The sequence below is a fragment of the Centruroides sculpturatus genome, unplaced genomic scaffold (assembly GCF_000671375.1).
Source record: "Centruroides sculpturatus isolate CEXI.00-Female unplaced genomic scaffold, Cexi_2.0 scaffold6859, whole genome shotgun sequence".
Lineage (NCBI taxonomy): Eukaryota > Metazoa > Arthropoda > Arachnida > Scorpiones > Buthidae > Centruroides > Centruroides sculpturatus.
The window spans coordinates 1-2,297 of record NW_019390948.1 but is presented as its reverse complement, the minus strand read 5'-3'; the positions used below and the strand labels follow the sequence as shown (position 1 = coordinate 2,297).

General features: G+C 32.7%; 1 protein-coding gene across 1 annotated transcript; it reads left to right on the top strand.

Annotated features, from left to right (window-relative positions):
* Positions 1–279: 279 nt before the first annotated feature.
* LOC111617539 (serine/threonine-protein kinase PLK4-like) lies at positions 280–1,391 on the top strand (the record flags this gene model as incomplete). The annotated part of the gene is made up of 2 exons (XM_023358820.1): positions 280–558; positions 935–1,391. Coding segments are annotated over 2 exons (721 nt in total), but the record flags the coding sequence as incomplete, so codon positions are not given.
* Between the last annotated feature and the right edge of the window lie 906 nt (positions 1,392–2,297).

Genomic DNA, 2,297 nt, shown 5'->3' with positions numbered 1-2,297 from the left:
AAATATTTTTATGTTCTATTTATGGAACATTTGCGTTCCATTTTTTCGACCTGAAGATGGCCTATTAACTAGGCTGAAAACGTTTGTTTTTGCAAATTATATTTATTTCTCGGCAAAAAAAGGTGTTTTCGTTATTATTATTTAGTTGCTGAGCCCTTTTGGTATTGGTGTGGTATCATTTAATGTAAGCATTTCCAGTCTCGAGAGGTTGATTTATATTTTGTAAATATAAATTGTTACATATAAGTGTATACAGAATTTCTTTTTAAATCTTTCTAGTTTAGAAGAAAATGTTACGCCAAAGGAAGATTTTCAACATTGTTTGCATAATTTTGATGATTGCATTTGTCGGTCGGACTGTAGATGTAATAAAGACAGTGCGTGCGTAAACCAAAATCACTGTCATTGCAGAAATTATACCAATCAAGCCATTACAGGAAGTCATTGCTGTAATAATTCTCGTTGTTACTGCAGAAATGCAGAATCTGGGAGAGAACATAAAAGCTGTCAACATTCTTGTGATAAAATTGAAAGACACAATCAGTTAAATTCTTGTTGGTAAGTTTGAAATCGTAAAATAAATAGAATATATTGTAATTATCTTTGCATCTTTGGACATCAATACTAAATCAAGAATTGAAATATTTTTGTTTTGTTTTTTTCATGCAAGACATAAACTCTGAAAGTTTTATATGAATGTTTATCTTCACAAACAAGTGCATACGTGTGAAATCATTTGTACTGTTGACATGGGAATGGCTTGGCAAACCACAGTAGAAATTGAATGTTGACTTTATATGTTGTATTACTAGGAATTACATTGAATTGTTTTGAATTTTGTAAATAAAACTTTGAGTTTATTTTGCATGCAAAAAACTGCAAGAAAATATTTCAATCAAATGCGACACATTTTAATTCAAAATTTCCTTAACAGTGAATCTCAGCACTCTGTTAATAGCCACAGCTGCTGTATGAGAAATGGCGAAAGCATCAAGCAACTGTCCGTTCACTGCAGTCATCATTGGTATTGTAATCCCAGCTCCAAACAATGTTCACATCCAGAATATTGCAATTGTAGAAAAGATTTGACAAGAGATCGACATTTGTCACATCCTTCTTATGATTCTCCACAAACCGATTCAATTAGCATTCCAAGTAAAGATAGAGACTACAGAAGTGACGTGACGAAAGATCGGAATATGTCAGCTGGTAGACAAGATCGGCACCGACGGACAAATTCTATTTCGAGTAAAGAAGGTGCTGATAAAGCCGTTAGAGACAAAAATGATGACAAAATTCAATATCTGATTTCGCCACTGAAATCCACTAGACTAAGACCGATTCGTCAGAAAACTAAAAATGCAATAGTGAGTTAAATTTATATAAATTTGAAAGAATACAGATAATCTTACTTCTTTATTTTAAATTGTGGAGATGAACGTTTTTTAATATTTTTTATTAGCTATCTAATTATCATATATAATAAACTATACTAAGTGTATCTGAACTCTTGTTAGAAAATTTGCATGTACAGGGTGTTCAAAAAGTCACTGTGCACTTATGTATTTATTAACAGATATAGAATACAGGAGTAAATACAAATGACAATTATAAACAATGTTGAAAGTTATCCCCGTTAGATTTAATACAGGCTTGAATCTTTCTCATTTTGTTTCTAAACACCGTTATCAGTTGTTCACTTGAATGAATGAATGCTGTTATTGCTGCTTCCCAGTCATCCAGCATGTGTGGACGATCTTGATACACTGCAGATTTTGTTGCTCCCCATAGATAAAAGTATGGTGGATTATGATTAGATACACATTATATGAATGCATTATAAAAATATGATTAGAAAAGTGCACAATGGCTTTCTGAACACCCTGTATATATATGAGTTCTAAAAGCAACCAAAAGTCAGCCTACATTTACTGATAATGGTTAATGGGTCAGCCTACATTTGCTGATACTACAGCCCATCAAAGTTGTCCCCCAGCACCAAACAACTGTCGAAATGCCATGTATACTACTGTATTCATTTAAAGCTAAATCGTTTCCCAGACAATCTATTCTCATAAATTATTGATGTTCATAACAGGTTGCGAGTATATCAGTTGTTTTATATAGATTCCACATTAAAAGTTGAGAGGACAGAGAGCTGGAAAGTGAGGTGGTCACTCAACATGTTCATGTCAGCCTATTTGTTGCTTTGGAAACTTTGTTTTGATACTAGCAGCCTAATATGCTAAAATGGATTTAGAAGAGTTGTGTGAGAAGAGGGGCATTTAGAATAAATT